At 42.0% G+C, this 21,630-nt stretch overlaps 1 protein-coding gene across 2 annotated transcripts in view; it reads left to right on the top strand.

The window, feature by feature from the left end:
* IQCK (IQ motif containing K) overlaps positions 1 to 21,630 on the top strand; it is a 119,658-nt gene that overhangs the window by 32,673 nt on the left and 65,355 nt on the right. Inside the window, exons 5-6 of one of the 2 annotated variants that reach the window (XM_008696959.2) lie at positions 635 to 687; positions 824 to 901. In XM_008696959.2, the coding sequence (XP_008695181.1) occupies positions 635 to 687; positions 824 to 901 (131 nt within the window). The remainder of the gene's footprint in view (positions 1 to 634; positions 688 to 823; positions 902 to 21,630) is intronic. The other variant, XM_040635261.1, reaches the window with a different exon arrangement.

Here is a 21,630-nt window from a genome sequence, read left to right as displayed (position 1 = left end):
TGGCACCTGCATGCTTGGCTTCCACATCAGAAGATGGTAGCCAGACCTGACGTAGAGCTGTTCTGAGGATTTGAGTGGACTGGGAGAAAGCAATAAATACAGTTATTCAGAATCAAGGTCTAGATTTTTTTAAAAAGATTTTGTTTATTTGTGTATTTTAGAGAGAGAGCGAGAGTAGGGGGAGCGTCAGAGGGGGAGGTAGAGGCACAAGCCGATTCCACACTGAGTGAGGAGCCCAATGCAGGGCTCAATCCCACAACACTGAGATCATGACCTGAGCCAAAATCAAGAGTCAAATGCTTAACCAGCCTAACCACCCAGACACTCCTCAAGGTCTAGATTTAAATAAAATCCTTCTGTGACAATTCCAAAAGCATGTAGTAGCCTCCTACTATGTGCACTTTTATTAGTCCCTGCTGTCAGAAAATATGCTTGTCCAAAGACGACTAGAGAAACATCTTTAGAAGTCTTCACATCACCCCAAGTTACTGTTTGTTGATATACTTATAAACCTCATAAAAGACTCATGCATATTTCACCTAACACAAAAAATCAATTAACCTCTTCCTTTGTCCTACTCAGACATGTGGACAAAGAGTATAATTTAATTCTCTCTTCTCTCTTTTCTCTGTAGAGAAAAAGAACCAAATTCATTGCCTGTGATTTTCTGACCGAGTGGTTATACAAGTAAGTTTTGCCAGTCTTTGAATATTCAGTGACCCTAAGGATTCAATAGTGTTAATTTGCAAGCAGAATAGCAACAATTGACTTGAACTTTTGCTTATTGTTTTCTTGTCAATCAAACATATGGCATCGTTACCAGTCAAAATCCAAAGAGGATAGGGGAAGATTTCACAGAGTTTTTCTCCATTCCATTTGTGGAGCAGTGGCTGAAGCATCAGTAAGTACCAACATAAGGCCTCAAATAATTTATTCTTACTTTAAGATTGTGTTAATGATTGTTTTCTCCAATCCAACTAACTCATGTAATCCACCCGGGACTCCAGGTCAGTTATATTTGTGGCTCTTGTCTCTGGTTATTTTCAGTCTAGGCTAAGAACATCCTATCCATGTGGTGATTATTCAAAAAGCACTTCAGAAATAAAGTCGAAAATTTTTTAAAATTCTTATCCTAAGTAATTCACCTCTCCATTCTCTCTCCCTCCCTCCTTTCTCTCCCTTCCTTCCTCCCTCCCTCCCCGCCCCCTCTCAGGGTTATTATGTCTCAAGAAGTATGACTAAACTTTTCTAAATATTAATTTTTCATTGTATGCATCAATTCTGCATTTAAAATTAGAACATGACAGATAAAGTTAAAACTGTCTTTGACCATCGTTCTAATGTGAGTTCTCTCCTCATGAAAGTAATCAGTTTAGTCTCTAGTGCATCCTTCCAGAACTCTTAAAATTGGTTGTTTATGTAAAATTAGATTATATCTTAAAAAATTAGTAGACTATTTGCTGTGAGTGATTTTTCATCAATGTTATGATGATGATGGCAAATAATATTTAGTGAATGCTTGTGTCATTGTTCTCTGCATTTAACACTAATGAGCTAACTTGATCCTGATAACAATGCTATTACCAGCCCTATTTTGCTGATGAGGAAATTTATGCATTATTCTGCAACTTGCTTTTATTTGATTCAAATTCACACTTTTGAGATCTAGCCCTATTGATTCAGTTACATCTAATTCATGCTTTTGATGGTGTTATGTTTCATTTCTAGATTTACATAATTCACTCATTCATACAATAAATATTTTTTGAGTACAGTGATATGCCAAACATCATTCTAGGTTCTGGAGGTAAAGCAGTAAACAAAGTAGCCCCAAATCCTTGCCTTAATAGAATTTATATCCTAGTGGGGGATGACAGACAATAAACAAATAATTAAATGCTATAGGGAAAAATAAAGCAGGGGGGGAATACAGAGTGTTGAGAGGGCTTAATTTTGCATAGGGTGGTCAGGAAAGATCTCACTTGAAAGATGACATTTAAGCAGTGGTCCACTATTTTAAGCCATAGGTGAAAGAAAATATCTCAATTTAGAGAAAATGATATATATTTAACCTGTTGCTTTGAAATGTTTTCATGCCAGCCCTTTGCAAGAACAATGTCAGGAAACTGAGGCATTAGAAAATTAAGTGAGGCTTGCAAACCCCTATATTAAACTGAACAAAACACCTTAAATTAGATCCTTACCCCTCAAATGTCACATTTTTTTTTTTGCTTAAATTGCCGTTCTTGAGAATGCCAGGTTGAATAGACTCTTGACTGACTTTCTTAATTTTGAGAATTAATTGTACCCCAGGTATTACCAGTTTTTTTTTAAGAATATTTTTTTTTATTTAAGTAATCTCCACACCTAACACAGGGCTTGAACTCGTAACCCCGAAATCCAGAGTTCCATGCTCTACCAACTGAGCCAGCCAGGCGTCCCATTACCAATTTTTAAAAAATCTGAGACTAGTTACACATTGAAAGGAGAATGATATTGGAAAACCTTGGTTTTTTATTTAGCTTCTAAACCTGTGCCTAATTTGCCCACTATGGAAGGGCCATAATGTACTGAGTATAAATGATTAATAAGTGGAAGATTTGCACGTTTTTCTAAGACAAGGTTTTTTTCAGTATCATTCTCCAAGTTGTTGCTTTGCCTTAAAAATGAAACATTTTCCCACATCTAATAACCAATGAAAAAGAATCTTAAAGATATGAAAACTTCTCTAAAGAGTCCTCTCAAATCCCCAATCTTTTATTATACAAAGATCTTAATTTAAAATGGTTGCTAACTTTTGCCGCCAGCTCATATAAATACACTGAGAAGTAGCCAAAGCGATCATTTCACTTTAACTCCACAAGAACAGAAATGCAAGAGCTCTCGCCTTAACTGGCATTTGTACTCTATTTCCATAACCTTCCAAAGAGATGCCAAGAAGCATGTTAAAACTTTAAATTACATTAATCTAATTTGATGTAATAAGTATTTATTGAACACCTACCATGTGCAATGCACAGAGCCTGGTGTTGTGGAATAAATCGAGATGAATCAAATATGGCTATAGCTCTGGGGGTAAGAGAGACGTGTTTCCAGCCGACTATAGTTCCTGTAGTGAGTGTTGTAATACAGGTTAAAGCACTGAAGGGAAATGGGGACGCACAAGACCATTCAGAGACCCTCCCGATGGGCCTGGAGCCAGCCCACTTGGGGCAGTGGCCAAGCTGGTTGGTGCCCAGATTCGGTTTTGAGAGGCAAGGCCTCAGGTGCTGTATCCTTCTCAAAGATATTTTTGACCAGGTGAGTCAGAGAGACAAGTAGGAATGAGGGTAGGAGCTGGGAAACAATATCTAATCCAGGTTTTTTGAACCTCAGCACTATCGACATTTAGCACCAGATCATTCTCTGATGTAGGGCGGGCTGTGCTTTGTGGAATGTTCAGCAGATTCTCTGGCCTCCACCCACCAGATGCCAATAGCACCTCCCTAAAGCCATCACCATCAAGAATATCTGCAGACACTAGCAAATGTCAGGGGGATGAGGGGTTGAGCGGGGCAAGGAGACAACAGAGTAGCCCCTGGTTGAGAACCTCTGACCTAATCCAGTGGGTTTCTAGCCTGGCTGAACTGTAAAGTCGTCTGGGGAGCTTTTGTTGCCTGGCTTCATGAAGACTTAGTAAATGAGACCTATTAATTCAGAGTATAGCATAGGCATTATTGTTTTTGGTTGTTGTTGTTGTTGTTGTTGTTGTTGTTGTTGTTTTAAATAGCTTCCTGGGTGATTCTAATAAACAGCCAGAGCTGAGACCTCATCCCTATAGCAGAAGTGCTGTGTCTAAATAAATAGCATAATTATATTATACTAGTAATAAATAGCATACTTGAGGTAATAAATAGTATAATTTTGTCATCCCTCTGCTAAGTACTTTTACACGCATTATCTCATTTAATCTTAGTGACAGCACTAAGATGTAGGTGCTAAAGCTGAAAGGAGCTGGGAAGTTGCAAAGAAAGTGAGGTAGGTCTTAGGCAAATATGGTGATTGTTGGGGGTACAATAAACGGGCATTTTGAATAGGGCTTAAAGGTACAGATTGGAGGAAGTTTGAATTTTGAGGGAAGACTCTGTCAATGTTATTTAAAGGAAGCAAAATATAAACTAGCACTTCAGGCAGCTTTGGGTTGGGGTTAAGAGCGTGAGCTCTGGGGACAGACAAACCAGCATTCAGATCTCTTCTATCGCTTAATAGTCGCATGACCCTGGGTGTTTTAGCTTCTATTACCATGTAACAAATTACCCAACGTTTAGGGGCTTGAAACAATAAATACGTATTATCTCACAGTTTCCGTGGATCAGGAATTCAGGTGCAGCTCAGCTGGGTGGCTCTGGTTCAAGGTCTCTCATTGGCTACGGGCAAGACGCTGCCGGGTCTGCAGTCTTCTGAAGGTGTGACTGAGCCGGAGGAGCCACTTTCAAGTTGGCTTCCCCACATGGTGGTGGCTGAAGGCCTCAGTTTTTCTCCGCATGGGCTTTTCCATGGCCTGCTGAGTGTCCGTACGATGTGGTGACGCCTCTGTCAGGATGAGAGACTCGAGACCAAGAGGGAAGCTGCAGGGCCTTTTGTGACCCCATCTGGGAAGCCAAACACTTGCACTTCGACCACATTCTGTTAATTAGAAGTGAGTCTCTAAGGGAGTCTCAAACGGAGTGTGACTAGGCTCCACCTTTTGAAGGGAGGAGTATCAAACCACGACATATTTTAAAAGCACCACAGCAGGTCGCTCCGTAAGCCTCCATATCCTCCTTAGTAAAATGTTTAGTTAGTAAAATTAGGAAGACGCAGCGAAATGATGCACCTACAAATGAAATTGCGGACAGGGCCAGCCTGTAATATCATGTGGCTTACTAGTGGCTACAGTTGCCATCAAAGGACACTGTGGACTTAGGAAGAGAGATATAGCAGAAAAGGGTACTCAAGGCCAAAGGCAGAAAGGTGGGAGAAGGCAGGACTTGGTCCGGGCACAGGAAACCAGCATAGCCGGCTCATAGAGCATGCCAAGACACAGGGTTGGGATAGGAGATAAGGCTGGGAGGGAGTTAGGTGTGGATTTTAGTTTTCAGTAAAATCAATGAAGTTTGGGCATTATTCCATAAGCGAGAGCACATATTAAAAGATTTGGAGCAGAGGTGTAATGTGAGCAGGCTGTTTTGGCAAGATAACTCCCAAGAATGCAGGGGATATGTGAGATTGGGGAAAGCCTGGTTACAGCCCTCGGGTCTTGAACTGGGACAACAGGAATGGAAAAGAAAGTACCTGGGATTTAGGTAGAGTAAATGGATGGCACAGAATGAGCTTGGTGGTGGAGAAGAGGTGCCTGAAAAGATGAGATTTGCTGGGCAAATGGGAAGCCCATGATAGAAGCAAAGAGACCTAGACGGAAAAGCAGGCTCGGGGTAAAGAGGAGGATTTCTATCTCAGGCACATTGAGATTGGGGTGCCTCTAGGACATCCATATTAGGAACATTGGCCTGAAGCTCAGAAGTGGAGTCTGGAGAGAAATGTTGATTTTGGAATCAAGGTTCCCATGTCAGATGTACAGATCAAGTTGAGGTGGACCACAGCTAAAGTTTGGAGTACCCCAGAATTGGTTCCAGAGATTCAGTGAAGGAGGCACTTACTCTAAGTCACGTGGTTGGCAGTGGTGACCGTGGCTTGTCTACTAGTTGTATGCAAAGCAAGTCATTGTTTCCGCTTAGATTTTATGTTGATTTGAAAGACCGGCAGGGAAGGAGTAGGAGTATATTACTTTTCAGTTGCTGTTGTAACAAATTACCACAAACTTGGTGACTTTGACAAAGTTATTATTTTACAGTTGTAGAGGTCAGAAGCCCGACACGGATCTCCCTGGGCTAAAATCAAGATGTAGGCAGGGCTGCATTCTTTCCGGAAGCTCTAAGGGAGAACCCATTTCCTTGCCTTTTGCAGCTTCTGGAGGCTTCCCGATTGGCTGGTGGTGACTTCCTCCATCTTCAAAGCCAGCAACGTCGCCTATCTCTGATCCTGTGTCCTTAGTCATATTTCTCTGACTTTCTTTTTCCTCTCTCTTCAACTGTGAAGGACTCCTATGATTACATTGGCTCACCCAGAGAATTCAGAATATTCTCCCCATCTCATGGTCTTTCATTTAACCACATCTGCAAAGTCCTTTTTGCCATTGTAAGGTAACATAAGGTTCTAGGAATTATGACGTAGACATGTTTAGGCACCATTATTCTGCCTACCTCAAAGGGTAATGGAGAATATGGGAAAATTGAAAGTCCCTCACTCATAAGGATCACCTACATTTTCTTGGGGATCACTGACATTTTGAAATGGTATTATGGGTTTTGCAAAAATGATACATGCTTAGAGAAAAAAGTAAAAGCAAACAAAAGCAAAAAGAAAAAGGTACAAATCACCTAAGAGCCTACCTCCGAGATCTAACCATGGTTGACATTTTAGTGAACTTCTTTTCAGAGACTTCTCTACACATGTATACATATATATTAGATATAAGAAGATATATGTCTTCCTCTGAGACCAGAGCTACAAGTGAAAGGAAATTTGAGGTGGAAGGGGAAAAGTTGAGCAAATTCATGGTGGATCTTGTCATTCTGGTTGTTCATGTAGATGTGGAGGCATCTGCTGAGAGGGAGGCCCAGGCAGGTTCTGGAGGCCTGTGGGGGAGGGAAGGTGGGGGTGCAGCAGCTGCCATTGTGAAATTGATAGGGAATCAACCAGGGATAAATAGGGATGGCCCAGCTGATGGCCTGAATTTGTGGTGCATATAAACAGCCTGCGTATGTGATTATCACCAGCAACCCTGGAAAGTGGGTGGAGAAAACAGATGGTTGGGTAAAATCAGGGTTGAAGACTAGTAAAGCTAATATAATGAAAGGTCTAGACTTGCCTAGGGGATCTTAAATAAAGGGAAAACATGGTTAACTTTTCTAAGAATAATCTCTTAGGTTTTTCTCAAAAACTACCAGATTTTTAAAATTCTGTTAATGATATAAAAACCAATTTTCAGAAAGAGAAAGAAACACTACCTTGAAAGTAAGAAATGTACCAAACTTGGAGATACTAAAATGGGGATGGTAGGGATCCATATGGTTTTTGAAATTTCAATAGGTAGATCTTATTTGGATCATGATTCAAAGAAAGAAAAATTAGGAGGCAATTGGAAATTTGAATGCTTAATAAATAGTTGATCATGTAAAGAATTATTATTCTTTTATTTAAGGTATGATAATCATTTCATAGTTATGATTTTAGAAAGTTATTACCTTTTAGAGAAACATGCTAAAATATTTATGAATGAAATATGAAATGATATGATGTCTGTGGACAGGGTTGGAGGGGAATGACATTGAATAACTGACATGCAGAACAGTATAATTGAAGTTGGCTGATGGTGACGTGGGTTCATTTTTGTTTTCTGTCTACTTTTTTATATCTTTGAAATTTTCCATAACAAAAAATTAAAAGGAAAAGAAACAATGAGATTTTTCAAAGCTCCTCGTGATCACTTGATTGAATGATGGATGTGCTGTGGCCAAGGAGGTAGCTCTTGACTGGCAGTCAACCAGGAGGGCTGAGGGGTGTTCTTCTCCACTGGAGGTAGCTGGAGTGACAGACAGGGGGAGACTGAGTTTTCATGTGATCATGCTGAGAAACTCAAATGGCATGGAAGGAAAATGGCTCTGGGGCAAGGAGAGAGTAGCAGGTGTGGGCTCAAGTAAGAAGCTTCATGGTGCTGGGGAAGGCTTGGTCACCCTTTCTGAGACCTGGCTCTGAATGTGCATGACTCACGAACAGTTCCCTTACCTCCGCCTCATTCTCCCTTCACATCCTCTTCTGATGCCAAACCCACTTCTCCCCAGCACCAATGAGAAGGTGGGGGTTAACAAGATCAGAGCCTTGGGCTTGCCCTAAGAACATGGCTCCAGTAATATTTTTTCTTTTAATAAATTTTCTGTAGAGCATGGTAAATTTCTTAGGCCTTGCACACTACATATGGTCTCTGTTACAATTACTTCAACTCCACCATTGTAGTATGAAAGCAGTCATAGACAGTATGTGAATGGATGGCTGGATTCCAGTACAATTTTACTTATGCAAATAGGTGATGGGCCAAATTTGGCTCATGGGCTATAGTTTGCTGAGCCCTGTTCTAGATACCAGTAACCTTCTCAAATCCTAGTCTTGCATAAGGACTAAAAATATAAATATAAATACATGTGAGTAAGTGGGAAAGATGGAAGGATAGAGGAGGTTACGATCAGAATGGGAATTTGGAAAATTGAGATATGACAGTCTTCAGGGATAACTCATTCTAAGATGTGGCCATTCTATTGAGTGACTGACACAAGGGAAGATGGGGGTCATGGAATCATGTGGACTGGAGACCATGGTGTTGGAGGTGTCATCAGTTTGAATAATGAAGTATCTGAGAAGGCTGGTAGGGGATGGGTTGGAGAAGATGACAGCAAGTCAAATCCTGGAGCTGTCAAGGGTGGTGTAAGAATGTCCTAGAGGACAAAGAAGTAGCAGTGGAAGTATAGGGGTTAGGAACTTGGGCTCTGGAATTACATCTCTGCCTTCCAGACCAAGCTTCACCAATCCAGCTATGTGACTCTGGGCAAAGATGACTTCATCTCTCTGAGCCTCAGTTTTTTCATCTGTAAAATGGTCTTTCATCTAAACAAAGCTAATCTTTTACCTAAGAGGAATTCTGGTGCCAACAATGAAGGGGCTACCATTTTTCCAGTACTGATACATATGCAAACAGCTATGTTTCAGCTATTTAAAGGGAGTTATTTATTTGTTCATTTATTTAGCTAATATTTATTGAATGCTGAAATGTGCTCTAAAATTACAGAGCAGATGTATTCATAAGCTGGTTGGCTACTGTTTATTGAAACACTTACTCTGTGCCATGGAAATATGACACAGACAAATGTGGTGCCTGTCTTCATGGACAGTTTTTGTGTTATAGTTGAATTGCAGTATGCATGTACTTACTTTGTGCTAATTCAATGGTATGCTTTTGGGGGAAAGAGAGAGAGAGAGAGAAATAAGATTTTTGAAAATTCAAGCAGTTCCCCTTGCCATTCCACTCTGGAGGTAAAGCATAAAAAGGGCACACGAGTCAGCTCTTTCCTTAGTTGTTCCCAGTGTTACATGCCCCTTGTATCATGAGCAGCTTATAAGGCAACCCCTTCCTTCTGTTTGTTCATCCGTATGTCTGTCTACCTACATAACTACCTGCCAACCAAGCATTTATATGGTGTTTACTCAGGTACTATTCTGAGCAATTGATAAATACGACCTAATTTAACTTGGGTCACAACTCTACAGAGTAGAGAATTTTATATCCCCCTTGTATTCATCAGGCTATGTTAAGCTAGGTTGCAGTTGTAAACAATACTGAAATACCTAATAAGAGCTTACTTCTTGCTCGTACAAAGACTGATGCAGGTTGGACAGCCCTTTTGTTTATAGCTATTTAGAACATATGATTTTTGAGGTCACTTGAAAGAAAAGAGGAGGCACCCTAGATCTTCACCTTCTCAGTCTAGAACGTTCTTAACCTTCTCACCTCCCCTCACAGAGCCTGACCCCAAACCAACTGCAAGGGAAGCTGAGAATCATAAGGGAACACTAGATATTCCATGAATACTAGCTGTCCCAGTGACAGCCATATTTCAGAGAAAGAAATGCGGCACAGAGATAACTTAGCTGCCCAAGGTCACAAGCTAGCAAACACCGAGACGGGACTGAACCCAGGCAGCCTGGCTCCCGAGTCCGTGCCGTTAAGAATGGCTAATCCATCTGCTCCACTGCCTCTTAGATCACCTGGTACTCACAGTGGTCAGGCCTCAGAGGGGGAGAACACTGCTATGTGACACTAATTGAAAGATGCTACGGGTAATTTAAGGTTTGCTAAGGGGAAATTTTGATAGATGTGACGTTCATCTTACGTGCTGATTTCAGAGTGCAGCTGTTATGGGAGAAACAACTCTGTATATTATGTGTGTGTTAGCGTTTATCGCCTCAGAGAACCCCATCTCCCAGCCTGCGGAGCCATCTAAAATGTGAGTTTGACTCTTTTAATGTTCTTGGTAAGACAAATTCTACCAAGCCCAGCTGTCTTTGTTGCTTGATGTCATTATATTGTCAGATCACAGCTGGTAGGTTAGGATCATTTGTCAGGGGTGGCATGGGTGGCCAATCACTTTTCACATAAATGCTGGGCCCTTCTCCTACAGGTTCCCCATAATTTAGCATACTCTTCACTCTGTCCATCCTTTCTGAGTTACCCATTTCTTTTCTGTGACTTTTTTCTTTAAATAACTGCATTTTATGTAGTTATTTTATATAGACATCGACAACACTTAAAATTTTTTCTTAAGTTTATAAAATTAAGATTTATCGCATATAAAACAAACATATTTGTTAAATAAACTGTACGGTGAAAAGGAAATGTTTAAAATTAAGGATAATCATAGAATTAAATCACACTAGACCTAAAAATCTTTCAAAAGGATGTTTCACTCCAGAGGGCAGGAACACAACTTTTATTTTCTTTTCTAAATTATTTTGTAGTTTTTCATGTCCTCTACAGAGTTACTTGAAGAGTTAAAAACAATTACAAAACCAGGGGTACCTGGGTGGCTCAGTCGGTTAAACGTCTGACTCTTCATTTCAGTGCATGATCTCAGGGTGGTGGGATCAAGCCCTACATCGGGCACCCTGATAAATAAATAAATAAATAAATAAATAAATAAATAAATAAATAAATAAATAAAATCTTAAAACAATTACAAAACTAAAAGGTATTTATTCTACTTTTTAAAATTCCATTTTCTTGCTTCTTCTGGTAGACATTTATGCTTTTCCCCCCTCTGCATTGCTTTCCTCCTTTGTGTTCAGAACTGCCTGTAACTGGAAGGATCACCTCTTTCCCATTCTCAGTCCATGTGGACAGGGAGCTAATTCCACCTGGGGCTTTGGGCTGGGTGTGTGACTGGCCAATCAGAGCAGCAAGTCCCCCTGACCACCGCGGTTGCCCCAAATTGGTTCAATCACTTGTACCCCAAGATTTTTCAGGAAGCAACCAGGAAAGTTTTTCTCTCTTTTCCTCTAGATTTGGAGCTTTGAGGTCGTAAGCCTTGAGCTGTGGAGGGCAGCCACCTGAAGAGGCTGCGCCTCAGGTAACGGCAGAACCGAGAGGCAGCCAGCCTGGGTTTCCATGGCGTTGTTTTGGGCCTCTCTATTTGGCCATGCCTAAAGCCAACTCTACCCCTCTTAATTAAGCCTTTTTAAAAATTTTTAATTTTTTATTTAAGCCAGCTTGAGTTAGGTTTCTACTACTTGCAAATGAAGGAGTCCTGACTTATACGTGCTCCTACAGGGTATTGCCCCAAATACCCGCCAGTATTCTGGATTAGTCAGCTTTCTCTAGGCTCTGTTGCAGTAACAAATAACCCTCAAATCTCAGTGCCTTACAATGGCAAACATTTATTCTTCACCCTATTTTATGTTAGCTGCATGTCACTTTTGGCTCTGCTCCTTGTCCCTTTTCATTCTGGGACCCAGGATGAAGGAATAGCCCACTCCCTCACTCTCATGGCAGAGAGAGAAGAGCAATGGCCAATCCATGCAGTGGCAAGCATTTCTTCTGCTCACATTTCATTGGCCAATACGAGTCCATGGCCAAGCCAAATAGAAGTGCTATGGGGAAGGTGACACCACCCCCAGGCAGAAACTGCAAGCCATATGGCGGAGTAGAGATGCACGATTCTCTTCCAGGGTAAAGAGTAATAATTGGGACCAATAACGCAATCTACCACATGCTCTAATCAGAGCTCAGTGAGGGTGTTTTCTTCCCTACCTTTCAACGGTGGTGGATTACATCATATCGCCTGATGGCTTTACTCCTATTTATGAATCTGGCATCATCCTCCTTTGTGGTATAGAGTCCTGACTCAACCAGCCAATCAGAAACAATGAAACTATTTGCTATGATATTGAGAACAAGAAGAGTTTCACTTTTTATTTTGACTGAAAAGAATTGGTCAGATTCATTTGCAAAAATAAATCACTAAATAAGCACAAGGAACAAAAGTGCCCTGCTGCCTATCTGGTCCCATGCCCCAGGGGAGAAGGCTCATGAAAGACATCATTAAAGCTGAGATCTTCAATGAGACAAAGATTGTATTTTAGAAAAGAAAAGCTTGCTTTGGGTGAAATGTCTTTTCAGCTAAGTTCTACCCTTGGACAAAAAAAAAAAGGAAAAAATCCACGATACTTTCATGTCGGTGAAAGGTATCTTATGACCAAAAGCTGAGGTGAAAACAAAAGTGTCACCATGCCATTTGAGGACAAGCACCAGCCATATGATGGTGTGTTTGTGTGAAAGTTAACAGTCGAAAGGAAAACGCTCGTGCCTTCTAAACGGCACAGGAAATAGCATGTGTGTTGTGCTAAAGATCATAATTAAATGGCACAGCAGAAAATGTGCTGTCATGCACTGTCAAAAGAAAACATCTTTTTTTTTTTTTTAAGACAGGGTGTGTGTGTGAGTGGGGAGGGGCAGATGGAGAGGGAGAGAGAGAAACTCAAGCAGGCTCCACATCCAGCACAGAGCCCGACCGACATGGGCTCTCATGACCCTGAGATCATGACCTGAGCCAAAAATCAAGAATCAGATGCTTAACCGACAGAGCCTCCCAAGCGCCCCAGGAAAAAATCATTTTATTTTATTTTGTCTTATAGAAGGATAACTCCAGAGGCCAGGAGTCTCCTGAGGATAATAAATCATCTTTGTTCTTTATATTAGCATATAGGAAGGAAGGAGAGCTGTTTCCTGAATTCAGGACATGCTGGGATGCATAAATCCTCTAAGCGCCTCTTTCTTGCTGGAAGTTTGGCATGTGGGTGGCCCTTTCTCTTTGGCACACAGTTCTGCTTCCTTTCTTTCCTCCTGTTGTTTCTAGGTGACTCTTTGGGAATAAGCTCAGGGAGCCTGTGGGAAGCAGCATGGCAGAAACATCTGGGTTCCAGTGAGCTCTGCCATTTATTAGTTGGTGTATTTGTTTGCCATAGCTGCTTAATAAATTACCACAAAACTGGTCGCTTAAAACAACACAAACTTATTCTCTTATAGTTTTGGAGGCTGGAAGTCCAAAACCAATTCATTCTGGAGCCTCTAGAGGAAAATTTGTTTTCTTGCCTTCTCCAATTTCTGGAGGTTCCCTGTATTCCAGAGGGCACGTGACCCCTTTGCATCACCCTAACCTTGGTGTCCGTCATCACATCTATTTCTGTAGTGGCATCTCCCTCTGCATCCTTCTCACAAGGCTACTTGTGACTACATCATTGGCCCACCTGGATAACCCAGGATAATCTCAAAAATCTTAACTTAATTACTTCTACAAAGTGTCTTTTGCCATGTAAGGGGACACGTATATTCAAGAGTCTGGGAATTGGATGAGGACATCTTGGGAAACTATTATGCAGCCTGCCACAGTCAGGCAACCTGGAATAATCCCTTCATAAGCCATGCTACTCTCTTCTGTTCCATGGGGATGGCATTGCAGGGTGGCCGTGAGGTTTAAGATGGTATCAGAGTGCTTTGTCACAAGCAACAGAAATTTTAAAGGCTACTTAAGGAAAAGGGCATATGCTGGAAGAAAAAGCATAACTCGCAAACATGAAGGAAAAGGTAAGGACCTGGCTTTGGAAAGCGGGTATAGGGATGCAAGAAGCACAGACCCATGTTTTCAAGACAACACTGCCAGGAAGAATGCTCTGGTCTCTGCCAGTCTACTCAAGATTCACTTTCTAGGGAAATAGCACCTGGTTGGCTAAGCTTGGGTGTCAGGTGTACTCCTCGTTCATGAGAGGGCAAGGTGCTATGACCCACATTCCCCCCAACAGAGGGAGGTGTTGCTGTCAAAGCAAAATCTGAGGCCTGTACCACAAGAAAGGGGAGAGTACGATCAGTAGATAAAAATTAAAGATATCCATTGCAGAGGGCTCAGAGTAGGTGTCCAAAGAATGACTACTTGCATTTTATCCTTAATCTTAGGAGAATAGTAGTCACTACTTTAGCAAGATGAAATGTGGATAGCAGAATAACCAAGCAAGAGAAAGACCAAATATCTGCTCTGCCACTGATAAATCCTGACATTAAAGAAAATTCTGTTGTGTTTTTTTTTTAAGATTTATTTATTTATTTGAGAGAGAGCACGAGCAGGGGGAGGGGCAGAGGGGATGCAGACTCCCAGCTGAGCAGGGAGCCTGATGTGGGGCTTGATCTCCTCACCAGTTGATCATGACCTGAGCCAAAACCAAGAGTCGGATGCTTAACCAACTGAGCCACCCAGGCGCCCCTAAACATTCATTCTTTCAAAAGTACTTATTGAATGCTTATTTTTTTCCAGGCACTTTTCTCGGTACTGTAGGTAGAGTGGAGAACAAGAGAGAGAAAGTCTTGGCCCCCATAAAGTTTACATTTTAGTGGGAAAACAGTCAATGACCAAAGGCAACAAACTTATTGTATAATGTATAGAAAACTCAGGAGCTCTGAGGAAAAATCAGTGTAAGTGGACAGAGCATCCCAGGGCTGGGATGAGGGCTGCTGCTGTTTAGAGAAGCCAGGGAAGGTACACTTCTCTAAGGAGGTAATATTTGCACAGAAGCCTATAAGCCTATAGCCTATAAGAAAGATCAGAATGTGTTCCAGGTGAGGAGAACATCTACTCTGAAGGCCCTGAGATGGGAACAAACTTGGCTAGTGAGACAAGAGGAGATGAGGGAGGCCGAGAGAGTGGTTGGAAATAAAGCCAGACAGGCAGGCTAGGTTGTACCGAACTTGGGTGGGCCTTTGGGTACCATGGTAAAAGTACTTTTTTTTCCCTCTGAGCATGACAGAGAACTATTGGAGGGTTTTGAGCAGAAGATCGAGGGAATCTGATTTATCTTTTAAGAAGATCACTCTGGGGGCGCCTGGGTGGCTCAGTTGGTTGAGTGTCCAACTCTTGATTTTGGCTCAGATCATGATCTCAGGGTCCTGGGATCAAGCCATACATCAGACTCCACGCTCAGCAGGGACCCTGCTTGAGATTCTCTCCCTCTCCCTCTGCCCCTCCCCCTGCTCACATACACACACACACGCATGCACACACACACACACACACTCTCTCTCTCTCTCTCTCTTTCTCTGAAATAAATAAATAAATCTTTTTATAAAAAAAGATCACTCTGGCAGCTGGCAGGGGAGTTGACTGAAGTCAGCTCCAACAGTACAAGTGGCCAGTGGGAGAGCCTAGGGCAGGCAGGCAGATGATGGCAGCTTGGAGTGTGGGAGGCAAGAAGAGGTTGGATTTGGGATATTTTGATGTTGGAACCAAGAGGACTTATTGATGGATTGGATGTGGGGTGAGAGAGAAGTCAAGTATGACTTGGAGATTTCAGGCCTGAGCAACCGGCTGAATGGGGAGCCAGTTACTGAAATGGAGTGGCAGAAATTAGAGTTCTGTTTTGAAAATTTAAGGGCTTTATGTAAAAATGACAACTTTTAGGGAATAAAAATATGAAGCTTTTGGGACACCTGGGTGGCTCAGTCGATTAAGTGTCTGGCTTTTGGTTTCGGCTCAGGTCATGACCTCATGGGTCATGGGATGGAGCCCTGAGTCAGGCTCTGCGCTCTGTGAGGAGTGTGCTTGAAGATTCTCTCCCCTTGCCCCCACCCCCTGCCTCCATGGTGTGCGTGCTTGGGCACTCTCTCTCAAATAAATAAGTAAATCTTTTTTAAAAAAATATGAAACTTCCTTTTTATCTTTTCCCCAGTAACTGCCCTACCATAGCACAGTGGATCTCCCCTTCCATCTGGGAGGCAGCCCTTTAAATAACTTTTTGGACAAATTCCATAAGTTCCTTGTCATTCTCTGTTTTTAGACGGTCTTATTTCACTGGATTCATCCCATTTAGTTTTAAATCTTTAGTCCTCAACCTCATCCTAGATGTAAACCTCATCTTCCTCCTCTTTCCCTAGCTCCAGCCACAATTGTCAATGATTCAGGGGTCCCTGAGCTTTGAAGGCTATTTTCATTAGCCTCTAACTGAGATTTAGCCTCACTTTTAATCATGAACGTGGGCAACAAACCTCAGGAGTGTCCACAGTACCAGTGTCTTCATCACTAACAGCAATCAGATTTTTTCACATCCCAATCTAGTTGTTGCAGTGATCCTGAAATATCATTTACTCTTGTTACTTCTTCCAAATAACAGTAGCTAATTGACCTGCCATTAGCTCTTCTTACTTACTGCATATTCTGGAAGCACATATATTATTATATCACCAACTGGGTTTTTAAAAATACTTTGAAAACTATATTGCAATATAATTGGTTTGCTTTGAAATATTTACTTTCATATTTTATTAAATATTATTTAGAGAAGAAATCCAAACTGCCAGCGTAAAAAGGGATCCATGACACAAAGCCAGTTAAGATCCCCTTCAAGAGATTTGGAAGCCGTGAAGAGGGAGGTGGTTTGCCCTTCCCATATACCCACCCCTGCCCAGGTTCAGGTTCTGGAGCAGGAGGAGGGAGATTGGGAAGGAGGCAGGTCTCCTTCAGGTTTTCCTTTAGTCACATTGGAGAAAACATGTAATCCATTAAAAAGAGGCTCAATAACACAGCACTCTGGGCATGTTTATCAAAACGCATCAAGTATCACAACCCTGATTTTCAAGATAGTTCTATCTGCAGGGTGGGCACGTGGCCTTCTCAAATCATTAGGTGAGCTCTGATGACCAGACCTATATGCCAATTCCGATGATGGGGCTGGTAAAATGGGAGTCAATTCTGTGTTTAACTTAGGAGGGTGATTCAGCTGATGCTGGGGTAATAACTGCTTGTCGGTCTCCCAGGGTAGAGTTAGTGAGGGGGCGAAAGCCAGATCACATCCTAGTAACCATGGTTTCTAAACACACTTTAAGGCTGCTGGAGAGTAATGTAGCTGGCTCTCCCTTTCTGGTTTTCAGAGCTGTTCCTCACATCATAGAAAAGAGTCCTATGAGATTCTGTCCTAATGTCTGGTCACTGTATATCTGGATGCCCCATTCCAGATAATCTCTATTATACTTCTTCCAAATATCTGAAGTTTATTACTCAAGACTGATGCCTCTACCAGAATGTTTGGGAAACCATTTAAGGCCGAGGGCAGGGACTGGATAATCTCTTTTGCTGTTTATGATGGGTAGATGTTATCAAATACTAGGCCCTTGAAAGGCTTTATAAATGATGGTTGATTTAGGGCCTGTGTCATTTTGTAAATGGCTTTGCATCAGGATTGTGCTCTCATGTTTCAAGAAAACAACTTAATCTCTTACCTAATGAAAAGCAGATAGAATTTGAATTCCAAGATTCAGTTTTCAATATAAAGCGAGCTTTTCTCCTTTCTGCTTTATTCTGTTTAAATGCCATTTGGGGATGGTCCCTCTTGTTTTAGAACTGGATGCAGAAATTCATAAAGACTAACTTCTCAGATTTCCTTGTGTATTTTGAAAGCATGCTGCAGCTTCTTTAGGTCCTACAAATCTTTTACTTTGCACCCAAAAAGGAGGAAGCAATTGTGGGTTTATGCATACACACAGAATCAGAAAAATAAATTCTCAGAATTATAGCATCAATTCTTATGATTCAAATATTTTATTCACATTTAAGAAAAAAAGAAAAGTGGGGCACGTGGGTGGTGCAGTTGGTTGAGCGTCGGACTCTTGACTTCCACTCAGGTCGTGATCTCAGGTTTGTGAGATGAAGCCCTGAGTCAGCCTGCTTGAGATTCTCTCTTTCCCTCTCCCTCTCCCTCTTCCACTCCCACTCATGCTCTCTCTTTCTAAAAATAAATAAATAAATAAATCTTAAAAAAAAAAAACGGATAAAGGATAAGGACATGACAAATGAGCATCACCAGTAAGACAGGTCTTGGAAACACACTCAGTGGTACTGTTTTGCCTGTTGAAACATGCAAACCCGTCTGCTCTGGGGACTCCCTTGAGGCAGGAGCCTCTGCTGCTACCTTCTCCTTTGATTGACATGGCACCTTGTCCCCCTCCTGAGTTCCCCAATGATGAGTGGTTGCCTCTACTCCATCTCTATTTTTATTTGACCTGAAGCCAGTTGCACTGATTCCAAAAAAGAGAAAAGGACCTTACGTGGCTTCTATCCCTTCAAGCTGGCCTGCTGAAATGATTGATAATTCCCAGGGACTACTCTTGGAAGATTAAGTCCTTTTCATTTGGCCTGATTTACACTGGCTCTCTCATACTTACTCTTGGTTTGGGAACGAGACAGTGCCCCATTATTTAGCCATGAAAACAGGGATGTCACTAAAGGTGGCCTCATATTACTGCTTAAAGGCCTATTAGAAATCTCATTTTGCTTTTTGGAGATTCATTGTGATGCAAAGCCAGTCGGGGTTTCATTACTGGTGAAAGGCCTTTGTTGGGCTGGCCCAGCCTGTTGTCCCAAGATTTGCAGTTCTCCTTTCCTACTGCTATTCCAAAACAGGAATACTGTTACTTTGAGGATTTCATGACATCAGTAGAAAAAAATATACTTAAGGCAGGAAAATTGCAGCAGAACAGAAAGGCGCCATCAAATCTCCCCTCAGATACAAGTGACAAACTCCATTTGTTCTGCTGTCCTGACATCAGATTTCCCTGTGGAACGTCAGACAAATGAATACCTGCCAAGTTATTACTGTAAGAATTAATGAAGAGGGCATTTTCTATGATTACGCCTCCCCCCCCCCCCAGTTTTTTCTTCTAAGCAAATGACTGTGTTTTCTTCTATTAAACACGCACAGCTGCGAGACCCTGAATTCCACATCAGTGACCTTGTGAGCTGCCTTCTCTTCTCCTTAGGCCACTCCCTGTGCTTCCTGGGCCAAAAGATTCTCAGCAGGATATGGTCAGTGACCTTGAATGAGTCACTTCACACCTCTGTGCCTCAGTTTCTTCATTCTAAAAGAAGGATAACAATCACTCGTTACTCAAATTGTGAGGATTTAATGAAATAATGTATGGAAAGTGCTTAGGACACTGTGCCAGGCAGAGAGGCTCATTCCACAAACATTTACCACGTACCCACTAGAAATGGTGTCCCTACCTCTAAGGTTCTCGCTGGCTTTGATGTCTTTGATTCTGGAATAATTCCTAAGCGTTGGGACTACCAAGAGGAACAAACACAGGCCGGTCTCTGCCCTCGAGGAGCCTTCAGTCCGGTTGAGGATTGGGGTATTCATTAGATAACTACACAGAGTTACATCTCCGAATTGGGCCAAGGACTAGGAAGGAAAATTACACAGAGCTCCACTGGGTCCTAACCTAATCAAAGAACACCTTTCCGTAATCGGAAAAAAGAGTAAGAGTGAACCAGAAGGAAGAAGTGTCAGTCCCCTCACCCCCAACCTTGAGCCCCTACCGGAGGGCAGATGAGCCCCACACCCTGAGCATGGCTTAGCTGGAAGAGCATGGGCTGGGTTTCAGTGCCCTCTGGCCCACCGGCTGAGTGTCTTTGAGCACCAACCTGCACAGCTGTACACAGTGCCCCTGGCTGGGGAAGGGGGATATTGGAGGCAGAGGAAAGCCCCTCTGCAAAGGCCCTGGGGTGGGAGGGCACTTTTGAAGAACTGAAAAGGGCCAGCATGGCTGGAACACAACGAGCAAGCAATGCTTATAGGAGGGGAGTCCAGAAAGCTCTTAGTAAACATCAGCTAGTATTAATGTACGATAATGTTAGTCTCGTAAATCCATTGCCAGCACACCAAGGTCTCCTTAGAAACACCAAGTTCTCTCCAGAAGCCATTGATTTTTAACTAGTGAAGGAGAATTACTTCAGAGATGTGATTCGTTTGTGTCACACAACTGAGATTCCAAGAATAAGGACAATGGATGAGTACAGACATTTAGTGTGGAAAGCAGGCCTCTGGCAAAATGTGAATGCTCCACTGCAGCCCAGAGAGCCAGGTATTACGCAAGAAGAAGTGAAAACAAAAAGAGAACCAAACAAAATTTTTAAAAAGCCACCACATCATGCAAATAAAAATGGAAACAGAACATTAGGGAAAGGTTTCTAACAATGCTGTCATTTTGAGGGTGTAATTATCTCTCCAAAGAAATAGAAGAATCATCTTTACTTGGTCTCTTCGAAGGGACCTGCCCAGCCCAAGACCCAGAACCTGGGAACAACACCGCACTCCCTTGAAATGATCTCAGTAACCCCAAGATTCTTCTGGGCTTTGATTTCTTTGATTCTGGAATAATTCGAAAGCACATTCATTCATTCAAACAAATGTGCTGTATCAAGGGTGGGTTGTTGTTGTTGTTGTTGTTTAAAATCAGAGTTTAGAGGGAAATAAAACCACACGTCCTGGAGAATCATGTAATGTTGCCACTTAGCTTTGCAGTCTGTGCCATGCTTGGCGTCTGCGAGTGTTTGCCCAGTGAAAAGTCTGGTGTCAGCAGAGCATTGAGAGAGAAGCCTAAGCCTTGGGATCTGATGGGGCTGGGCTCAGATCCCAACCAGGCCACCTACAAGCTGTGTGACCTTGGGTAGGTTAGTCAACTTCTCTGTACGATGGGAGTTACTATAAACTCAAAATGATGGCTGTTGTTAGGGAGAACTCTGAGGCCAGGGAACTTAGGAACCCCTCACTTTGCCTTTCTGGGGATCCTGCCCTGGGAGCAGCCTCCACGTGCCCCACATCCTTTCTGAGGTTTATTTCTTTGTACTATATCTAAAAAGGCTTAACTTGGCTTTTCAGAGGTAGCCGTGCTTTAGAGAAATGTGAGGAAACAAAATTAAATCATACTTATAAGATCTTGTCAGGAGTTAGTGTTTCTATGCAACTTTAGGGGGAAAAAAAAGAGCATTTCACCATGATTTTTAAATGTGGTATCTCTGATCAAACATCCCATCACAATCTGAAAATTCCCACAAGAGCAAACAATGTCAACTGACCCAGCACTTGAGATATTTTATTGTCTATTAAGATGTAGTAGCAGAACTTAACTTAAAAATGTGCCTGAATTCAAGCCACATTAAACTGGAATGCGCACACAATTTATCAGAGATAAATTCCAATATATTTGCCTTCAGGAAAGAGATGAACTACTTAATTTCCCTTCAGTAGAAAGGTAGAAAAAGAATCCTTTATTATGTCTCAGTCATAATGCAGTATTTAAAAGTCCCCCCTGCTTTGTCTTTGGTTTTATGTCTACAGAATCTTATGGATGTCCCACCTTTAGGACTCGCATGCAGCTTTCGCAGCCTGAGTGAGCCTTTCAAAGCAGGACAGGCTAACAGTGATTTAAGATTATGCTGGTTAAAAACAAAACAAAATGAATCCATCTAGGATTTTTAAAATAAAACACACTAAATCCTAACTCTTCTATCAAAAATGGCATTGTTGCTTTCTAAGAATGGAAATGGACGAGGCAGTTAATCAGAGAGGCCATTATCTTGTCAAAGGGCTTGACGAGGCTGAAGGATGGATTCTCATGGGCGTAAGACC

Source organism: Ursus maritimus, unplaced genomic scaffold (genome assembly GCF_017311325.1).
Source record: "Ursus maritimus isolate PB19 unplaced genomic scaffold, ASM1731132v1 scaffold_2, whole genome shotgun sequence".
NCBI lineage: Eukaryota > Metazoa > Chordata > Mammalia > Carnivora > Ursidae > Ursus > Ursus maritimus.
This window is presented reverse-complemented; position numbering and strand designations above follow the sequence as displayed.